This window comes from Pseudophryne corroboree, chromosome 11 (assembly GCF_028390025.1).
Source record: "Pseudophryne corroboree isolate aPseCor3 chromosome 11, aPseCor3.hap2, whole genome shotgun sequence".
Taxonomy (NCBI): Eukaryota; Metazoa; Chordata; class Amphibia; order Anura; family Myobatrachidae; genus Pseudophryne; species Pseudophryne corroboree.
In genome coordinates this window covers 320,218,706-320,238,082 of record NC_086454.1, presented here as the reverse complement: position 1 = coordinate 320,238,082, position 19,377 = coordinate 320,218,706, and the positions used below count along the sequence as shown (strand labels likewise).

General features: G+C 48.7%; 1 protein-coding gene across 2 annotated transcripts in view; it reads left to right on the top strand.

Annotated features, from left to right (window-relative positions):
• Positions 1-19,377, top strand: part of GINS2 (GINS complex subunit 2) — a 92,167-nt gene that overhangs the window by 32,546 nt on the left and 40,244 nt on the right. For both annotated transcript variants that reach the window (XM_063946230.1, XM_063946231.1), the window contains exons 2-3: positions 6,475-6,589; positions 13,183-13,282. In XM_063946230.1, the coding sequence (XP_063802300.1) occupies positions 6,475-6,589; positions 13,183-13,282 (215 nt within the window). The remainder of the gene's footprint in view (positions 1-6,474; positions 6,590-13,182; positions 13,283-19,377) is intronic.

Below are 19,377 nucleotides of genomic sequence, written 5' to 3'. Positions count from 1 at the left end.
CCGGTAAATCTATTTCTCGTAGTCCGTAGTGGATGCTGGGCGCCCATCCCAAGTGCGGATTGTCTGCAATACTTGTATATAGTTATTGCCTAACTAAAGGGTTTTTGTTGAGCCATCTGTTGAGAGGCTCCGTTATATTTCTCTAAACGTCCTAGTGGATGCTGGGGACTCCGTCAGGACCATGGGGATTAGCGGCTCCGCAGGAGACAGGGCACAAAAATAAAGCTTTAGGATCAGGTGGTGTGCACTGGCTCCTCCCCCTATGACCCTCCTCCAAGCCTCAGTTAGGTTTTTGTGCCCGTCCGTGCAGGGTGCAATCTAGGTGGCTCTCTTAAGGAGCTGCTTAGAAAAAGTTTTAGGTTTTTTATTTTCAGTGAGTCCTGCTGGCAACAGGCTCACTGCATCGAGGGACTTAGGGGAGAGAAGTTCAACTCACCTGCGTGCAGGATGGATTGGCTTCTTAGGCTACTGGACACCATTAGCTCCAGAGGGAGTCGGAACACAGGTCTCACCCTGGGGTTCGTCCCGGAGCCGCGCCGCCGACCCCCCTTGCAGATGCTGAAGATTGAAGGTCCAGAAACCGGCGGCAGAAGGCTCTTCAGTCTTCATGAAGGTAGCGCACAGCACTGCAGCACACACTTCACACCATTAGGTCACGGAGGGTGCAGGGCGCTGCTGGGGGCGCCCTGGGCAGCAATGTATAATACTTTTTATGGCTAAAAAATACATCACATATAGCCCTTGAGGCTATATGGATGTATTTAACCCCTGCCAGATATCTCAAACTCCGGGAGAAAAGCCAGCCGGAATAGGGGGCGGGGCTTATTCTCCTCAGCACACAGCGCCATTTTCCTGCTCAGCTCCGCTGTGAGGAAGGCTCCCAGGACTCTCCCCTGCACTGCACTACAGAAACAGGGTAAAACAGAGAGGGGGGGCACTTTTTTTGGCGATATTTTATATATTTAAGCTGCTATAAGGATACAACACTTATATAAGGTTGTTCCCATATATATTATAGCGCTTGGGTGTGTGCTGGCAAACTCTCCCTCTGTCTCCCCAAAGGGCTAGTGGGGTCCTGTCTTCAATAGAGCATTCCCTGTGTGTCTGCTGTGTGTCGGTACGTGTGTGTCGACATGTATGAGGACGATGTTGGTGTGGAGGCAGAGCAATTGCCGATAATGGTGATGTCACCCCCCAGGGAGTCGACACCGGAATGGATGGCTTTGTTTATGGAATTACGTGATAATGTCAGCACATTACAAAAATCAGTTGACGACATGAGACGGCCGGAAAACCAGTTGGTACCTGCCCAGGCGTCTCAGACACCGTCAGGGGCTGTAAAACGCCCTTTACCTCAGTCGGTCGACACAGACCCAGACACGGACACTGAATCTAGTGTCGACGGTGAAGAAACAAACGTATTTTCAAGTAGGGCCACACGTTATATGATCACGGCAATGAAGGAGGCTTTGCATATCTCTGATACTGCAAGTACCACAAAAAGGGGTATCATGTGGGGGGTGAAAAAACTACCTGTAGTTTTTCCTGAATCAGAGGAATTGAATGATGTATGTGATGAAGCGTGGGTTAACCCAGATAGAAAAGTGCTAATTTCAAAAAAGTTATTGGCATTATACCCTTTCCCGCCAGAGGTTAGGGCGCGCTGGGAAACACCCCGTAAGGTGGATAAGGCGCTCACACGCTTATCAAAACAAGTGGCGTTACCGTCTCCTGATACGGCCGCCCTCAAGGATCCAGCTGATAGGAGGCTGGAAACTACCCTAAAAAGTATATACACACATACTGGTGTTATACTGCGACCAGCCATCGCCTCAGCCTGGATGTGCAGTGCTGGGGTGGTCTGGTCGGATTCCCTGACTGAAAATATTGATACCCTGGATAGGGACAGTATTTTACAGACTTTAGAGCAATTAAAGGATGCTTTTCTTTATATGCGAGATGCTCAGAGGGATATTTGCACTCTGGCATCGAGAGTAAGTGCGATGTCCATATCTGCCAGAAGAAGTTTATGGACACGACAGTGGTCAGGTGATGCGGATTCCAAACGGCATATGGAAGTATTGCCGTATAAAGGGGAGGAATTATTTGGCGTCGGTCTATCGGATCTGGTGGCCACGGCAACGGCCGGGAAATCCATCTTTTTACCTCAGACCCCCTCCCAACAGAAAAAGACACCGTCTTTTCAGCCGCAGTCCTTTCGGTCCTATAAGAACAAGCGGGCAAAAGGACAGTCATATCTGCCCCGAGGCAGAGGAAAGGGTAAGAGAGGGCAGCAAGCAGCTCCTTCCCAGGAACAGAAGCCCTCCGCGGGTTCTGCAAAGCCCTCAGCATGACGCTGGGGCTTTACAAGCGGACTCAGAAACGGTGGGGGGTCGACTCAAGAATTTCAGCGCGCAGTGGGCTTGCTCACAGGTGGACCCCTGGATCCTGCAGATAATATCTCAGGGTTACAGGTTGGAATTCGAGAAGTCTCCCCCTCGCCGGTTCCTAAAGTCTGCTCTGCCAACGTCTCCCTCAGACAGGGCGACGGTATTGGAAGCCATTCACAAGCTGTATTCTCAGCAGGTGATAGTCAAGGTACCCCTCCTACAACAGGGAAAGGGGTATTATTCCACACTATTTGTGGTACCGAAGCCGGACGGCTCGGTAAGACCTATTCTAAATCTGAAATCTTTGAACCTGTACATACAAAAATTCAAGTTCAAGATGGAGTCACTCAGAGCAGTGATAGCGAATCTGGAAGAAGGGGACTTTATGGTGTCCCTGGACATCAAGGATGCTTACCTGCATGTCCCAATTTGCCCTTCACATCAAGGGTACCTCAGGTTCGTGGTGCAAAACTGTCATTATCAGTTTCAGACGCTGCCGTTTGGATTGTCCACGGCACCTCGGGTCTTTACCAAGGTAATGGCCGAAATGATGTTTCTTCTACGAAGAAAAGGCGTATTAATTATCCCTTACTTGGACGATCTCCTGATAAGGGCAAGGTCCAGAGAACAGCTGGAGGACGGAGTAGCACTAACCCAAGTAGTGCTGCAACAACACGGGTGGATTCTGAATTTCCCAAAATCTCAGTTGACCCCAACAACACGTCTGCTGTTCCTGGGAATGATTCTGGACACGGTTCAGAAAAAGGTGTTTCTTCCGGAGGAGAAAGCCAGGGAGTTATCCGAACTTGTCAGGAACCTCCTAAAACCAGGAAAAGTGTCTGTGCATCAATGCACAAGAGTCCTGGGAAAGATGGTGGCTTCTTACGAAGCAATCCCATTCGGCAGATTCCACGCACGAACTTTTCAGTGGGATCTGCTGGACAAATGGTCCGGATCGCATCTGCAGATGCATCAGCGGATAACCTTATCGCCACGGACAAGGGTGTCTCTTCTGTGGTGGTTACAGAGTGATCATCTGTTAGAAGGCCGCAGATTCGGCATACAGGACTGGGTCCTGGTGACCACGGATGCCAGTCTGAGAGGCTGGGGAGCGGTCACACAGGGAAGAAACTTCCAGGGAGTATGGTCAAGCCTGGAGATGTCTCTTCACATAAATATACTGGAGCTAAGAGCGATTTACAATGCTCTAAGCCTGGCAAAACCCCTGCTTCAGGGTCGGCCGGTGTTGATCCAGTCGGACAACATCACAGCAGTCGCCCACGTAAACAGACAGGGCGGCACAAGAAGCAGGAGAGCAATGGCAGAAGCTGCAAGGATTCTTCGCTGGGCGGAAGATCATGTGATAGCACTGTCAGCAGTGTTCATTCCGGGAGTAGACAACTGGGAAGCAGACTTCCTCAGCAGACACGATCTACACCCGGGAGAGTGGGGACTTCATCCAGAAGTCTTCCACATGATTGTGAACCGTTGGGAAAAACCAAAGGTGGATATGATGGCGTCTCGCCTCAACAAAAAACTGGACAGGTATTGCGCCAGGTCAAGAGACCCTCAGGCAATAGCTGTGGACGCTCTGGTAACACCGTGGGTGTTCCAGTCAGTGTATGTGTTTCCTCCTCTGCCTCTCATACCCAAAGTACTGAGAATTATACGGCAAAGGGGAGTAAGAACGATACTCGTGGCTCCGGATTGGCCAAGAAGAACTTGGTACCCGGAACTTCAGGAGATGCTCACGGAAAATCCGTGGCCTCTACCTCTAAGACGGCACCTGATTGAGCAGGGACCGTGTCTATTCCAAGACTTACCGCGGCTGCGTTTGACGGCGTGGCGGTTGAACGCCGAATTCTAAGGGAAAAAGGCATTCCGGAAGAGGTCATCCCTACACTGGTTAAAGCCAGGAAGGAGGTGACTGCACAACATTATCACCGCATTTGGAGAAAATATGTTGCGTGGTGCGAGGCCAGGAAGGCCCCCACGGAGGAATTTCAATTGGGTCGATTCCTACATTTCCTGCAAACAGGATTGTCTATGGGCCTCAAGTTGGGGTCCATTAAGGTTCAAATTTCGGCCCTGTCGATTTTCTTCCAGAAAGAATTGGCTTCAGTTCCTGAAGTCCAGACTTTTGTAAAAGGAGTACTACATATACAGCCCCCGATTGTGCCCCCAGTGGCTCCGTGGGACCTTAATGTAGTTTTGGATTTTCTCAAATCCCATTGGTTTGAGCCACTCAAATCGGCGGATTTGAAATATCTTACATGGAAAGTAACCATGCTACTGGCCCTGGCTTCAGCCAGGAGAGTGTCAGAATTGGCGGCTTTATCGTATAAAAGCCCATATCTGATTTTCCATTCGGACAGGGCAGAACTGCGGACGCGTCCTCATTTTCTGCCTAAGGTGGTGTCAGCGTTTCACCTGAACCAGCCTATTGTGGTGCCTGCGGCTACTAGCGATTTGGAGGATTCCAAGTTGCTGGACGTTGTCAGGGCATTGAAAATATATATTTCAAGGACGGCTGGAGTCAGAAAATCTGACTCGCTGTTTATACTGTATGCACCCAACAAGCTGGGTGCTCCTGCTTCTAAGCAGACGATTGCTCGTTGGATTTGTAGCACAATTCAACTTGCACATTCTGTGGCAGGCCTGCCACAGCCTAAATCTGTCAAGGCCCATTCCACAAGGAAGGTGGGCTCATCCTGGGCGGCTGCCCGAGGGGTCTCGGCATTACAACTCTGCCGAGCAGCTACGTGGTCGGGGGAGAACACGTTTGTAAAATTCTACAAATTTGATACCCTGGCTAAAGAGGACCTGGAGTTCTCTCATTTGGTGCTGCAGAGTCATCCGCACTCTCCCGCCCGTTTGGGAGCTTTGGTATAATCCCCATGGTCCTGACGGAGTCCCCAGCATCCACTAGGACGTTTAGAGAAAATAAGATTTTACTTACCGATAAATCTATTTCTCGTAGTCCGTAGTGGATGCTGGGCGCCCATCCCAAGTGCGGATTGTCTGCAATACTTGTACATAGTTATTGTTACAAAAAAATCGGGTTGTTCTTGTTGTGAGCCGTCTGTTCAGAGGCTCCTACGTTGTCATACTGTTAACTGGGTTCAGATCACAAGTTGTACGGTGTGATTGGTGTGGCTGGTATGAGTCTTACCCGGGATTCAAAATCCTTCCTTATTGTGTACGCTCGTCCGGGCACAGTATCCTAACTGAGGCTTGGAGGAGGGTCATAGGGGGAGGAGCCAGTGCACACCACCTGATCCTAAAGCTTTATTTTTGTGCCCTGTCTCCTGCGGAGCCGCTAATCCCCATGGTCCTGACGGAGTCCCCAGCATCCACTACGGACTACGAGAAATAGATTTATCGGTAAGTAAAATCTTATTTTCATACTGTTAACTGGGTATAATATCACGAGTTATACGGTGTGATTGGTGTGGCTGGTATGAGTCTTACCCGGGATTCAAAATCCTTCCTTATTGTGTCAGCTCTTCCGGGCACAGTATCCTAACTGAGGTCTGGAGGAGGGGCATAGAGGGAGGAGCCAGTGCACAGCAGATAGTACTAAATCTTTCTTATAGAGTGCCCAGTCTCCTGCGGAGCCCGTCTATTCCCCATGGTCCTTACGGAGTCCCCAGCATCCACTACGGACTACGAGAAATAGATTTACCGGTGAGTAAAATCTTATTTTTTCAAATCCATATTCCTGTTCATATTCTGAATGCGTCGTTAGGGTAATTACAAGTCAACTCGTGTTTGGGTAATAAGCTGTTGGCTGGGATATGTTATTTTGTATGCTCAGTGCAGGGCTGGTTATTGTGGAATCCCAAATCTGCATAGGCCTGCCCCTAAGACTTTGCTCGTAAATATTTCTGTGCTACAATCCTGGCTCCTATCTTTTAGCCTTGGTTGTTACATTTTAATACATATGTAGTGTAATGTGGAGACTTAAGATGACACACTGTAACCTTATTTCATTGGCGTTTTAAACGTGATAATCCACATATAGTTTGAAACTACATTAACATGGTTTATTTATCTTTTTTTTTTTTTTTTTTTTTTACCCCAGGGTGATTTAGGTCCGTTCAACCCTGGTTTACCTGTCCAGGTTCCTCTCTGGTTGGCCATCAATCTTAAACAGAGGCAGAAATGTCGTATTGTTCCTCCAGAGTGGATGGATGTTGGTAAGAGAGTGAATTATATATAAATGGGTATCTATACCACACCGTACCAGTAACACAAAGCAAGTCTGCAGCTATGTGTGATATATACATGGATTTCTCTATACCACACAGTACCAGTGATACAAGGCAGACCTGCAGCTATGTGGGATATATACATGGGTATCGCTATACCACACAGTACCAGTGACACAAGGCAGGCCTGCAGCTGTGTTATATATACATGGGTATAGCTATAACACACCGTATCATATGCGCTAAGTCGGCACTTTGGGCATCCAAACGGGAGTTTGGACATCCAAAGCAGGACTTCCGACTGGTTTAACTGTTTTTACACCGCTAAACCCTGTGTGTGGGCGCGACATGCGCAATGTGCACGGGCTGCCAAACATTCTTTGAATTGTGATAATATTTTAGACATCTAAACAGTCCCAAGGTGATTGAATTGGCCCCAATATGATCGATAGTGGCCTTATAACACTCTCTTAGGCTGAGATGCAGTGTAATTTGCTTCTCTAAGATCGTTGTCGAAGTCTTTTCTCCTTGTGATGTAGGTAACACACAAACAGGAATGCTCCAGACTGACCTGACAAAGTTCTTATACACAGTAGTGGCAGTAAAGGTGTACTTACTTTTCTCTGACGTCCTAAGTGGATGCTGGGGACTCCGTCAGGACCATGGGGATTAGCGGCTCCGCAGGAGACAGGGCACAAAACTAAAGCTTTAGGATCAGGTGGTGTGTACTGGCTCCTCCCCCTATGACCCTCCTCCAAGCCTCAGTTAGGTTTTTGTGCCCGTCCGAGCAGGGTGCAATCTAGGTGGCTCTCTTAAGGAGCTGCTTAGAAAAAGTTTTTAGGTTTCTTATTTTCAGTGAGTCCTGCTGGCAACAGGCTCACTGCATCGAGGGACTTAGGGGAGAGAAGTTCAACTCACCTGCGTGCAGGATGGATTGGCTTCTTAGGCTACTGGACACCATTAGCTCCAGAGGGAGTCGGAACACAGGTCTCACCCTGGGGTTCGTCCCGGAGCCGCGCCGCCGACCCCCCTTGCAGATGCTGAAGATTGAAGGTCCAGAAACCGGCGGCAGAAGGCTTTTCAGTCTTCATGAAGGTAGCGCACAGCACTGCAGCTGTGCGCCATTGTTGTCACACACTTCACACCAACGGTCACGGAGGGTACAGGGCGTTGCTGGGGGCGCCCTGGGCAGCAATGTATAATACCTTATTCTGGCTAAAAATACATCACATATAGTCCCTGGAGGCTATATGGATGTATTTAACCCCTGCCAGGTCTCAGAAAAACGGGAGAAGAAGCCCGCCGAAAAGGGGGCGGGGCCTATTCTCCTCAGCACACAGCGCCATTTTCCCTCACAGAAATGCTGGTGGGAAGGCTCCCAGGCTCTCCCCTGCACTGCACTACAGAAACAGGGTTAAAACAGAGAGGGGGGGCACTTATTTGGCGATATGTATATATATATATTAAAATGCTATAAGGGAAAAACACTTATATAAAGGTTGTCCCTGTATAATATAGCGTTTTTGGTGTGTGCTGGCAAACTCTCCCTCTGTCTCCCCAAAGGGCTAGTGGGGTCCTGTCCTCTATCAGAGCATTCCCTGTGTGTGTGCTGTGTGTCGGTACTTGTGTGTCGACATGTATGAGGACGATGTTGGTGAGGAGGCGGAGCAATTGCCGGTAATGGTGATGTCACTCTCTAGGGAGTCGACACCGGAATGGATGGCTTATTTAAGGAATTACGTGATAATGTCAACACGCTGCAAGGTCGGTTGACGACATGAGACGGCCGGCAAACCAATTAGTACCTGTCCAGGCGTCTAAAACACCGTCAGGGGCGTTAAAACGTCCTTTTACCTCAGTCGGTCGACACAGACACGGACACTGACTCCAGTGTCGACGGTGAAGAAACAAACGTATTTTCCTTTAGGGCCACACGTTACTTGTTAAGGGCAATGAAGGAGATGTTACATATTTCTGATACTACAAGTACCACAAAAAAGGGTATTATGTGGAGTGTGAAAAAACTACATGTGGTTTTTCCTGACTCAGATAAATTAAATGAAGTGTGTGATGATGCGTGGGTTTCCCCCGATAGAAAATTATTGGCGGTATACCCTTTCCCGCCAGAAGTTATGGCGCGTTGGGAAACACACCTTAGGGTGGATAAGGCGCTCACACGCTTATAAAAACAAGTGGCGTTACCGTCTCCAGATACGGACGCCCTCAAGGAGCCAACTGATAGGAGGTTGGAAAATATCCTAAAAAGTATATACACACATACTGGTGTTATACTGCGACCAGCGATCGCCTCAGCCTGGATGGGCAGCGCTGGGGTGGCTTGGTCGGATTCCCTGACTGGAAATATTGATACCCTTGACAGGGACAGTATTTTATTGACTATAGAGCATTTAAAAGATGCATTTCTATATATGCGAAACTCTGGCATCAAGAGTAAGTGCGATGTCCATATCTGCCAGACGATGTTTATGGACACGACAGTGGTCAGGTGATGCAGATTCCAAACGGCACATGGAAGTATTGCCGTATAAAGGGGAGGAGTTATTTGGGGTCGGTCCATCGGACCTGGTGGCCACGGCAACAGCTAGAAAATCCACCTTTTTTTTACCCCAAGTCACATCTCAGCAGAAAAAGACATAGTCTTTTCAGCCTCAGTCCTTTCGTCCCCATAATATCTGCCCAGGGATAGAGGTAAGGGAAGAAGACTGCAGCAGACAGCCCATTCCCAGGAACAGAAGCCTTCCACCGCTTCTGCCAAGTCCTCAGCATGACGCTGGGGCCGTACAAACAGGTGCGGTGGGCGGTCGTCTCAAGAGTTTCAGCACGCAGTGGGCTCACTCGCAAGTGGACCCCTGGATCCTACAAGTAGTATCCCAGGGGTACAGATTGGAGATTCGAGACGTCTCCCCCTCGCAGGTTCCTGAAGTTTGCTTTACCAACGTCTACCTCCGACAGGGAGGCAGTATTGGAAACAATTCACAAGCTGTATTCCCAGCAGGTGATAATCAAAGTACCCCTCCTACAACAAGTAAAGGGGTATTATTCCACACTATATTGTGGTACTGAAGCCAGACGGCTAGGTGAGACCTATTCTAAATGGAGTCACTCAGAGCAGTGATAGCGAACCAGGAAGAAGGGGACTATATGGTGTCCCTGGACATCAAGGATGCTTACCTCCATGTCCAAATTTGCCCTTCTCACAAAGGGTACCTCAGGTTCGTGGTACAAAACTGTCACTATCAGTTTCAGACGCTGCCGTTTGGATTGTCCACGGCACCCCGGGTCTTTACCAAGGTAATGGCCGAAATGATGATTCTTCTTCAAAGAAAAGGCGTCTTAATTATCCCTTACTTGGACGATCTCCTGATAAGGGCAAGGTCCAGAGAACAGTTGGAGGTCTGAGTAGCACTATCTCAAGTAGTTCTACGACAGCACGGGTGGATTCTAAATATTCCAAAATCGCAGCTGTCTCCGACGACACGTCTGCTGTCCCTAGGGATGATTCTGGACACAGTCCAGAAAAAGGTGTTTCTCCCGGAGGAGAAAGCCAGGGAGTTATCTGAGCTAGTCAGGAACCTCCAAAAACCAGGAAAAGGGTCAGTGCATCATTGCACAAGGGTCCTGGGAAAAATGGTGGCTTCTTACGAAGCGATTCCATTCGGCAGATTTCACGCAAGAACTTTTCAGTGGGATCTGCTGGACAAATGGTCCGGATCGCATCTTCAGATGCATCAGCGGATAACCCTGTCTCCAAGGACAAGGGTGTCTCTTCTGTGGTGGCTGCAGAGTGCTCATCTACTAAAGGGCCACAGTTATGCATTCAGGACTGGGTCCTGGTGACCACGGATTCCAGCTTGAAAGGCTGGGGAGCTGTCACACAGGGAAAAAATTTCCAGGGAGTGTGATCAAGTCTGGGGACTTCTCTCCGCATAAATATACTGGAGCTAAGAGCAATTTACAATGCTCTAAGCTTAGCAAGACCTCTGCTTCAAGGTCAGCCGGTATTGATCCAGTGGGACAACATCACGGCAGTCGCCCACGTAAACAGACAGGGCGGCACAAGAAGCAGGAGGACAATGGCAGAAACTGCAAGGATTCTTCGCTGGGCGGAAAATCATGTGATAGCACTGTCAGCAGTTTTCATTCCGGGAGTGGACAACTGGGAAGCAGACTTCCTCAGCACGACCTCCACCCGGGAAAGTGGGGACTTCATCGAGATGTTTTTTCCACATGATTGTGCACCGTTGGGAAAGACCAAAGGTGGACATGATGGCGTCCCGCCTGAACAAAAAACTGGACAGGTATTGCGCCAGGTCAAGAGACCCTCAGGCAATAGCTGTGGACGTTCTGGTAACACCATGGGTGTACCAGTCGGTGTATGTGTTCCCTCCTCTGCTTCTCATACCAAAGGTACTGAGAATTATAAGACGTAGAGGAGTAAGAACTATACTCGTGGCTCCGGATGGGCCAAGAAGGACTTGGTACCCGGAACTTCAAGAGATGCTCACAGAGGACTCAGGGCCTCTGCCGATAAGAAGGGACTTGCTTCAGCAAGTACCATGTCTGTTCCAAGACTTACCGCGGCTGCGTTTGACGGCATGGCGGTTGAACGCCGGATCCTAAGGGAAAAAGGCATTCCGGAAGAGGTCATTCCTACCCTGGTCAAAGCCAGGAAGGAGGTGACCGCACAACATTATCACCACATGTGGCGAAAATATGTTGCGTGGTGTGAGGCCAGAAAGGCCCCACGAAGAAATTTCAACTCGGTCGATTCCTGCATTTCCTGCAAACAGGAGTGTCTATGGGCCTCAAATTGGGGTCCATTAAGGTTCAAATTTCGGCCCTGTCGATTTTCTTCCAGAAAGAATTGGCTTCAGTTCCTGAAGTCCAGAAATTTGACAAGGGAGTACTGCATATACAACCCCCTTTTGTGCCTCCAGTGGCACTGTGGGATCTCAACGTAGTCCTGGGATTCCTCAAATCACGTTGGTTTAAACCGCTCAAATCTGTGGATTTGAAATATCTCACATGGAAAGTGACCATGATGTTGGCCCTGGCCTCGGCCAGGCGAGTGTCAGAATTGGCGGCTTTGTCTCACAAAAGCCCATATCTGATTGTCCATTCGGACAGGGCAGAGCTGCGGACTCGTCCCCAGTTTCTCCCTAAGGTGGTGTCAGCGTTTCATCTGAACCAGCTTATTGTGGTACCTGCGGCTACTAGAGACTTGGAGGACTCCAAGTTGCTAGATGTTGTCAGGGCCCTGAAAATATAGATTTCCAGGACGGCTGGAGTCAGGAAAACTGACTTGCTGTTATCCTGTATGCACCCAAAAAAAAAACTGGGTGCTCTTGCTTCTAAGCAGACGATTGCTAGTTGAATGTGTAGTACAATTCAGCTTGCACATTCTGTGGCAGGACTGCCACAGCCAAAATATATAAATGCCCATTCCACAAGGAAGGTGGGCTCATCTTGGGCGACTGCCCGAGGGGTCTCGGCTTTACATCTTTGCCGAGCTGCTACTTGGTCAGGGGCACACCCTGGCTGAGGAGGACCTGGAGTTCTCTCACTCGGTGCTGCAGAGTCATCCGCACTCTCCCGCCCGTTTGGGAGCTTTGGTATAATCCCCATGGTCCTGACGGAGTCCCCAGCATCCACTTAGGACGTCAGAGAAAATAAGATTTTACTTACCGATAAATCTATTTCTCGTAGTCCGTAGTGGATGCTGGGCGCCCATCCCAAGTGCGGATTGTCTGCAATACTTGTACATAGTTATTGTTACAAAAAAATCGGGTTGTTATTGTTGTGAGCCGTCTGTTCAGAGGCTCCTACGTTTGTCATACTGTTAACTGGGTTTAGATCACAAGTTATACGGTGTGATTGGTGTGGCTGGTATGAGTCTTACCCGGGATTCAATATCCTTCCTTATTGTGTACGCTCGTCCGGGCACAGTATCCTAACTGAGGCTTGGAGGAGGGTCATAGGGGGAGGAGCCAGTACACACCACCTGATCCTAAAGCTTTAGTTTTGTGCCCTGTCTCCTGCGGAGCCGCTAATCCCCATGGTCCTGACGGAGTCCCCAGCATCCACTACGGACTACGAGAAATAGATTTATCGGTAAGTAAAATCTTATTTTTACACAGTTTTATTTAAATATTCCAGCTGTAAAGTCGCTTAGAGACTGTAGGGGAGGGCACATGTCACTATCCAGGTGAAGAATTAAGCAATAACGCAGAGATGTACTAACATCTCAAACATGGAGACATCTTGTCAGGGTCTATGGAATATTGCATTTCACTGAATCTGCTTGATAGTTACTCTGACTTAATTACTGCGTAATCTTCTTTGCAACATACCTTACATATACCTGTGTGTGCCTTCTGAATGTCGGGGAGCTGATAATTGGTGGGAGAAATCTGGGGTTCTCTAGTCTAACTAGCAAGAAAATGCACAAATAGGAATCTTTCCATCAGTCAATAATTGCATATGGGAAACGGGTAGAATTCTTATGTTCAGGAGATCACTGCAAGGCTTTTTTTAAGGAAAACTTTTTTTTCTGTTTATAGAAAAACTGGAGGAAATCAGAGACAATGAACGGCGAGAGGACACGTTTACCCCAATGCCAAATCCCCATTACATGGAACTTACCAAGCTATTGTTGAACCAGTAAGTAGAAAGCGTGCTTATTGTTTTTGATGCGTGTACTGTACAGACGTGAGTTTAAGGAGGTAGTTATATCGGCAAGCAAATGTTTAGGATTTCTCTTACGTCCTAGAGGATACTGGGGTTCCATTTAGTACCATGGGGTATGGACTGGTCCTCTAGGAGCCATGGGCACTTTAAGAATTTGATCGTGTGGGCTGGCTCCTCCCTCTATGCCCCTCCTACCAGACTCAGTTTATAAAATGTGCCCGGAGGAGCCGGTCACGCTTATGGAAGCTCCTGAAGAGTTTTCTGCATTTATTTTATATGTTTGTTATTTTCAGGCAGGGCTGGTTGGCACCAGCCTGTCTGCTTCGTAAAACTTAGAAAGGGGGGGAGGGGGACAGCCCAACCTCTTGAAGGGTTATTGGTCCCGTTCCCCGCTGACAGGACACTGAGCTTCTGATGGAGCCACGGCGAGCGTACAATCCTGCAGCACGCCGCCACCCCTAACAGAGCCAGAAGAAAGAAGAGTGGTGGGTACTGAGCCGGCGTTCCGCCTAGCAGGTCGCCGGCCATTATGGCGGCATGAGGGTACAGAGACGCACTGTTTTTGACCGGGGCGGAATGCGTCTCCAGACACAGTACACAACTGCATCTCAGTACATTGTACACAGTACCCACACTGGCACAACAGTCTTAAAACGATTTTCTCCATTTTAAGCACCAGATTCCTCAGCCAGTATAAAAAAAAAAAGCGGGAAGACCGTGCGCCATTGAAGGGGCTAGGCCTCACTACGAGATGATCCAGCAGGTCACCAGCACCATTTTCCCTCTGCATTGGACACAGATGCTGACAGGACAGGGACGCGCAGCTCCTCCAGTGTGACTCCAGATTACCTCAGCGGTACCAGGGGGTCATAGCAAGGACGGAACGATTACTAGTGTACTAAGTCCCCTATCAGGGTACTTAGTCTGCAACCCAGCTAACTTGGCATTAGCGATAAGGGCGCAGTGGGGGCTGGCTCCAAACAACTCTGTGTCTCCCTGAAGGGTTCTTTGTGGGTTAATTGTACTTAACCTTTCCTGTGTGTGTGTGTGTGCTGTCAGGTTTACATTATGTCAGGCGAAGAGTGTGTCTCTTGTACCGCAAAGTGTTCCTCGTCACCAGGGGTCTCATTACTGGGTACTCAGGGTTCACAGACTAGCTGGGCTGAACCGTAATGGGTTAATTCTCTTAAGGGAATGATCTCCATTCTTTCTACAAAATTGTCCCGCAATGAGAAAGAGACGCAATACTTACAACAGATTGTGGATGAGTTTATGAACAGAGACTCAATCCCCAAAACAGCGTCTCAATTCCCTCCCATTTGTCCGCAAAAGCGATCTCTGGCCCATATCCTGCCGTCTGACTCTGACGCTGACAGGTCAGACATGGAGGAGGGGGAGGTGGACTCAGAGGGGGGGGATGCAGCTCTGTCACAAGGAATAGAGGCTCTTATAGAGGCTACCTGAGATGTTCTGCATATTCCTGATAAGGTGTCAGAGGAGTGTGAGAAATCTTTTTTTTTTTTTTTTTTTTTTTATATCTGTATATTAGATTTTCTAAATTTTTCAATACAGAAGATAACAAAAAGCAGCGGGCATAAAATAACAAGATACAAGTAACACATAATAATAATAGGCGTTGGGTGGGGCGGGGTGGGGGGGGGGGCATTCGGGCGTCTACATTTGAGACAGGAACCAGATTCATCAGCAACCATATACCTTCTGCGAGCTTGGTATATGTAGGCACGATGTATGAATTTAAAATTAACTTCCTGCAGCCAGGAGCAACACAAGTGCTTTAGGGTATTATCATAATAGCGGAGAAGGTGCTGCTGGGTGGAAACAGAAGGGATATCAGAATGCCATGTAGAGACAGTGCGGGACCACAACTTATCCCTGGAATGCATCAATAAGTCTGAACAAACACATTTATGGGTTTAAAACTATCAGAGACATCCGTTTATGTATAGGGTCCGGGTTAACAGCAGTAGTATTTTGGGCCATGCTGGTGCGTGTGAAGTGCGCAGTTTGCAAATACATAAAAAACTGAGAGTGGGGTAACTGGGCTTTATCCTGTAATGCCTTGAAGGTTAAGATAACACCTCCAGGGTCAAACACGTCTTTAATCTTTGATATGCCTTTTTCTCTATCGTCCTTGTGGATGCTGGGGTTCCTGAAAGGACCATGGGGAATAGCGGCTCCGCAGGAGACAGGGCACAAAAAGTAAAGCTTTCCGATCAGGTGGTGTGCACTGGCTCCTCCCCCTATGACCCTCCTCCAGACTCCAGTTAGATTTTTGTGCCCGGCCGAGAAGGGTGCAATCTAGGTGGCTCTCCTAAAGAGCTGCTTAGAGAAAGTTTAGCTTAGGTTTTTTATTTTACAGTGAGTCCTGCTGGCAACAGGATCACTGCAACGAGGGACTTAGGGGAGAAGGAGTGAACTCACCTGCGTGCAGGATGGATTGGCTTCTTGGCTACTGGACATCAGCTCCAGAGGGACGATCACAGGTACAGCCTGGATGGTCACCGGAGCCGCGCCGCCGGCCCCCTTGCAGATGCTGAAGTAAGAAGAGGTCCAGAATCGGCGGCTGAAGACTCCTGCAGTCTTCTAAAGGTAGCGCACAGCACTGCAGCTGTGCGCCATTTTCCTCTCAGCACACTTCACACGGCAGTCACTGAGGGTGCAGGGCGCTGGGAGGGGGGCGCCCTGGGAGGCAAATGAAAACCTTTTTTGGCGAAAAATACCTCACATATAGCCCCCAGAGGCTATATGGAGATATTTAACCCCTGCCAAGATTCACTAAATAGCGGGAGACGAGCCCGCCGAAAAAGGGGCGGGGCCTATCTCCTCAGCACACAGCGCCATTTTCTCTCACAGAAAGCCTGGAGAGAAGGCTCCCAGGCTCTCCCCTGCACTGCACTACAGAAACAGGGTTAAAACAGAGAGGGGGGGCACTGATTTTGGCGATATTGAGATATATATAAAGATGCTATAAGGGAAAACACTTATATAAGGTTGTCCCTATATAATTATAGCGTTTTGGTGTGTGCTGGCAAACTCTCCCTCTGTCTCCCCAAAGGGCTAGTGTGGGTCCTGTCCTCTGTCAGAGCATTCCCGGTGTGTGTGCTGTGTGTCGGTACGTGTGTGTCGACATGTATGAGGACGATGTTGGTGAGGAGGCGGAGAAATTGCCTGTAATGGTGATGTCACTCTCTAGGGAGTCGACACCGGAATGGATGGCTTATTTAGGGAATTACGTGAGAATGTCAACACGCTGCAAGGTCGGTTGACGACGTGAGACGGCCGACAAACTATTAGTACCGGTCCAGGCGTCTCAGAAACACCGTCAGGGGCGTTAAAAACGCCCATTTACCTCAGTCGGTCGACACAGACACGGACACTGAATCCAGTGTCGACGGTGAATAAACAAACGTATTTCTCATTAGGGCCACACGTTAAGGGCAATGAAGGAGGTGTTGCATATTTCTGATACTACAAGTACCACAAAAAAGGGTATTATGTGGGAGTGAAAAAACTACCTGTAGTTTTTCCTGAATCAGATAAAATAAAATGAAGTGTGTGATGATGCGTGGGGTTACCCCGATAGCCAATATTGGCGTTATACCCTTTCCCGCCAGAAATTAGGGCGCGTTGGGAAACACCCCTTAGGGTGATAAGGCGCTCACACGCTTATCAAGTGGCGTTACCGTCTCCAGATACGGCCGCCCTCAAGGAGCCAGCTGATAGGAAGCTGGAAAGATATCCTAAAAAGTATATACACACATACGGTGGTTATACTGCGACCAGCGATCGCCATCAGCCTGGAGATGCAGTGCTGGGTTGGCTTGGTCGGATTCCCTGACTTAAAATATTTTATTCATATAGAGCATTTAATAGGATGCATTCTATATATATGTACGTGAGATGCACAGAGGGATATTTGCTCTCTGGCATCAAGATAAGTACGTTGTCCATATCACCCAGAAGATGTCATGGACACGACAGTGGTCAGGTGATACAGATCCCATACGGCACATGGAAGTATTGCCGTATAAAGGGAAGGAGTTAGTTGGGGTCGGTCCATCGGACCTGGGGACCACGGCAACAGCTGGGAAATCCAACCTTTTTACCCCAAGTTACATCTCAGCTGAAAAAGACACCGTCTTTTCAGCCTCAATCCTTCTTTTCCCATGAGGGCATGCAGGCAAAAGGCCAGTCATATCTGCCCAGACATAGAGGTAAGGGAAGTAGACTGCAGCAGGCAGCCCCTTCCCAGGAAAAGAAGCCCTCCACCGCGTCTGCCAAGTCCTCAGCATGACGCTGGGGCCATGCAAGCGGACTCAAGGTGGGGGGGTAGTCTCAAGAGTCTCAGCGCGCAGTGGGATCACTCGCAGGTTGACCCCTAGATAGTACAAGTATTATCCCAGGGGTACAGATTGGAGAGTCGAGACATCTTCTCCTCGCAGGTTTCTGAAGTCTGCTTTACCAACGGCTCCCTCCGACAGGGAGGCAGCATTGGAAACAATTCACAAGCTGTATATCCAGCAGGTGATAATCAAAGTACCCCTCCTACAACAAGGAAAAGGGTATTATTTTTCCACACTATATTGTGGTACTGACGCCAGACGGCTTGGTGAGACATAGTCTAAACTGAAATCTTTGAACACTTACATAAAAGGTTCAAATCGAGATGGAGTCACTCAGAGCAGTGATAGCGAACCGGAAAAAAGGGGACTATATGGTGTCCCTGGACATCAAGGATTACCTCCATGTCCAAATTTGCCCTTCTCAACAAGGGTACCTCTGGTTCGTGGTACAGAACTGTCAATATCAGTTTCAGACGATGCCGTTTGAATTATCCACGGCACCCCGGGCCTTTTACCAAGGTAATGGCCGAAAAGATGTTTCTTCAAAGAAAAAAGGCATCTAAATTATCCCTTACTTGGACGATATCCTGAAAAGGGCAAGTTCCAGAGAACAGTTGGAGGTCGGAAGAGCACTATCTAAAGTAGTTCTACGACAGCACGACTGGATTCTAAATATTCCAAGAATCGCAGCTGTTTTCCGACGATACGTCTGCTGTTCCTAGGAATGATTCTGGGCATAGTCCAGAAAAAGGTGTTCCTCCGGGAGGAAAAAGCCAAGGAGTTATTCGACCTAGTCAGAAACCTCCTAAAACCAGGCCAAGTATCAGTGCATCAATGCACAGGAGTCCTGGGAAAAATGGTGGCTTCTTACGAAGCGATTCCATTCGGCAGATCTCAGGGGATTTGCTGGACGAATGGTCCGGATCGCATTTTCAGATGCATCAGCGGATAATCCTGTCTCCAAGGACAAGGGTGTCTCTTCTGTGGGGGCTGCAGAGTGCTCATCTTTTAGAGGGCAGCACACTCAGCATTCAGGACTGTGTTCTGGGGACCACGGATACCAGCCTGAGAGGCTGGGGAGTAGTCACACAGGGAAAAAATTTCCAAGGAAGTGTGGTCAAGTCTGGAGACTTCTCTCCACATGAATATACTGGAGCTAAGGGCAATTTACAATGCTCTGAGCCTAGGAAGACTCCTGCTTCAAAGTCAACCGGTGCTGATCCAGTAGGACATCATCATGGCGGTCGCCCACGTTATCAGACGGGGCGACACAAGAAGCAGGAGGGCAATGACAGCAAGGATTCTTCGCTGGGCGGAAAATCATGTGATAACACTGTCAGCAGTGTTCATTCCGGGAGTGGGCAACTGGGAAGATTTCCTCAGCATAAATGAATTCCACCCGGAAAAGTGGAAACTTAATCTGGAAGTTTCCACATGATTGTAAACCGTTGGGAAAGACCAAAGGTGGTTATGATGGCGTCCCACCTGAAGCGCCAGGTCAAGAGACACTCAGGCAATAGCTGGGACGCTCTGGTAACACCGTCGGTGTACCAGTCGGTGTATGTGTTCCATCCTCTGCTTTTCATACCCAATGTATTGAAAATGATAGGAAGGAGAGGAGTAAGAACTATACTCGTGGCTCCGGTTTGGCCAAGAAGGACTTGGTTCCCGGAACTTCAAGAGATACTAAGAAGGGTCTTGATT